Genomic DNA, 2,280 nt, shown 5'->3' with positions numbered 1-2,280 from the left:
AACCTAACTTAAATGAGTTAAATCTTTAAATATGTAACTCCATGAATTTAATGGGTTGTTCGAATTTCATAATCTTGATTATTTTACATTTTATATGCAAGTATAACATTTTTCAAATGAGCAATAGATTGAAAAGTTGAGGTTGACTTGGAGCAATATAATTATGATATATACAAGTACGAATGGCTTGTGATGTAAAATAATAAAATATTCAAATTAAAATTATTATGCTTTTTTTTTTTGGAGATTTCTATATAAACCAGCATCATCACATGGGTAAGTATCACCTTCCTTAGCTCTCATTTCATTTTCATCTCTCTCTCTCTCTAAGAATGATTCACAAAGCTTCACTCCTTCAATTGTTCATCACCCTTCTGCTTTTATCATATGTTCTTTCATCTTCGGCTGTACCAACCACTAGTAAGAACACACACCTTAATTATTCTAAACTGTTCTATCTCTATCTTGTCATGTTTTTATTCAATTCCTTTTCTTTTCAAATTATTATTTTGTTAATGGAATATTGCTTTAAAATTTTGCAGGAAGTCTTTCTCCAACGAGTGAAAAATCCTCAATCCAAACTTCACTAGAAGAGGTAATTATAAATCTCGGACCCATATGAACAAAAATTAATTTCATTCTAAATTTTCAACAATTATATATTACTAGTCTAACTCGGAGTTTCCTCTATTTAAAAGATGCACTATATATTTTGGATTATTGGATTATATTATGGTTCATGTCCTCTATATATGCATGCAACACAGGGCTCTAATTAAATTGTAGTTGTGACCAGTTTAGTAGTTAATTTCTTACATATCTAATTTGAGTCTGGAGTCACCAAAGAAATGTTTTTATATACATGGGAATTTTACATTATTTAGTGTAAAATTCTGAAAATGTAAAAATATTCTGGTAACCACATCACATGTTCGCTCTGATGAGTAATTATTTCTAACTTTATTATCTTTAAATCTAACATAGTTAATCTGTTTCTATGCATAGTTTCAAGTTCAGGGTACTACTCCAGAATCAAGAAATAGTGAATCAGAGATGTTTGATTTGGCACAAGAGTTCATGACAGTTGAAGGAAGAATGGATTTGGAAAGCAATGACTACCCTGGAACAGGAGCAAACAGAAACCATGACCCAAAGACACCAGGAAGAGGTTAATTAATTATTAATGCTACCTAATAAAAATTTGTACAGCTATTAAATAAAAGTAAAAAACTTGGCATGGTAATTTTGTATACTATTTTCTGTTGAATTAGAATATTCTTATTTCTTCTCCAATTAAATGTTTTGTACTCGTGTGCTTGTCTGTAGTGGTGGAGTTGCTAAGAATTTTGAGATAAGCTACTTTTCTTATGTTAAATAAGTTGTCGCGGTTAAGCTTTATTTTATTTTATTTTATTTTCCATTGGTTAAATCCTTAAAATTGGGTTCAAGCATAATTTGAGGCCATTACGGCTTGCCTTTAGGTGTCCTCCTCAAGATAGCGTCATTTAAAGAACGAGGGTCAGCACAACGTAAAAAAAGAAAAAAAACACACCTGAGGAGCCTGCCGAAGATGAGGCCATTACAGCTCGCCCTTAGGTGTCCTCCTCGGGATAGCATCATTTAAAGAACGAGTGTCAGCAGAACGTAAAATAAAAAAAAAACCGGAGGAGCCTGCCGAAGATGAGGCCATTACGGCTCGTGTTTAGGTGTCCTCTTCGGGATAGCGTCATTTAAAGAACGAGTGTCAGCACAACGTAAAAAAAAAGAAAAAAAAATGGAGGAGCTTGCCGAAGATGAGACCATTATGGCTCGCCTTTAGGTGTCCTCCTCGGGATAGCGTCATTTAAAGAACGAGTGTCAGCACAACGTAAAAAAAAAAGGGAAAAAACCGGAAAAAAACTGTGAAAAAAAAATCGGAGGAGCTTACCAAAGATGAGGCTATTACGGCTTGCCTTTAGGTGTCATCCTCAGGATAGCGTCATTTAAAGAACGAGGGTCAGCACAACGTAAAAAAAAAAAAACTAGAGGAGCCTGCCGAATATGAGGCCATTATGGCTCGCCGTTAGGTGTCCTCCTCTAGATAGCGTCATTTAAAGAACGAGGGTCAGCACAACGTAAAAAAAAAGGGAAAAAACCGGAAAAAAAATAGTGAAAAAAAACCGGAGGAGCCTGCCAAAGATGAGGCCATTATGGCTCGTGTTTAAGTGTCCTCCTCGGGGTAGCGTCATTTAAAGAACGAGTGTCAGCACAACGTAAAAAAAAAGGGGTGGGGAACCGCAA

The 2,280-nt window shown here is 34.9% G+C and overlaps 1 protein-coding gene across 1 annotated transcript; it reads left to right on the top strand.

The window, feature by feature from the left end:
* LOC107642038 lies at nucleotides 354-1,399 on the top strand (the record flags this gene model as incomplete). Its single annotated transcript, XM_016345368.2, is given in 3 exon segments — nucleotides 354-420; nucleotides 543-595; nucleotides 1,006-1,399. Coding segments are annotated over 3 exon segments (288 nt in total), but the record flags the coding sequence as incomplete, so codon positions are not given.

Source organism: Arachis ipaensis, chromosome B05, assembly GCF_000816755.2.
Source record: "Arachis ipaensis cultivar K30076 chromosome B05, Araip1.1, whole genome shotgun sequence".
In the NCBI taxonomy this organism is placed as follows: Eukaryota; Viridiplantae; Streptophyta; class Magnoliopsida; order Fabales; family Fabaceae; genus Arachis; species Arachis ipaensis.
Note: the sequence above shows the minus strand (reverse complement) of the source record. Positions and strands in the feature narration are given on the sequence as shown.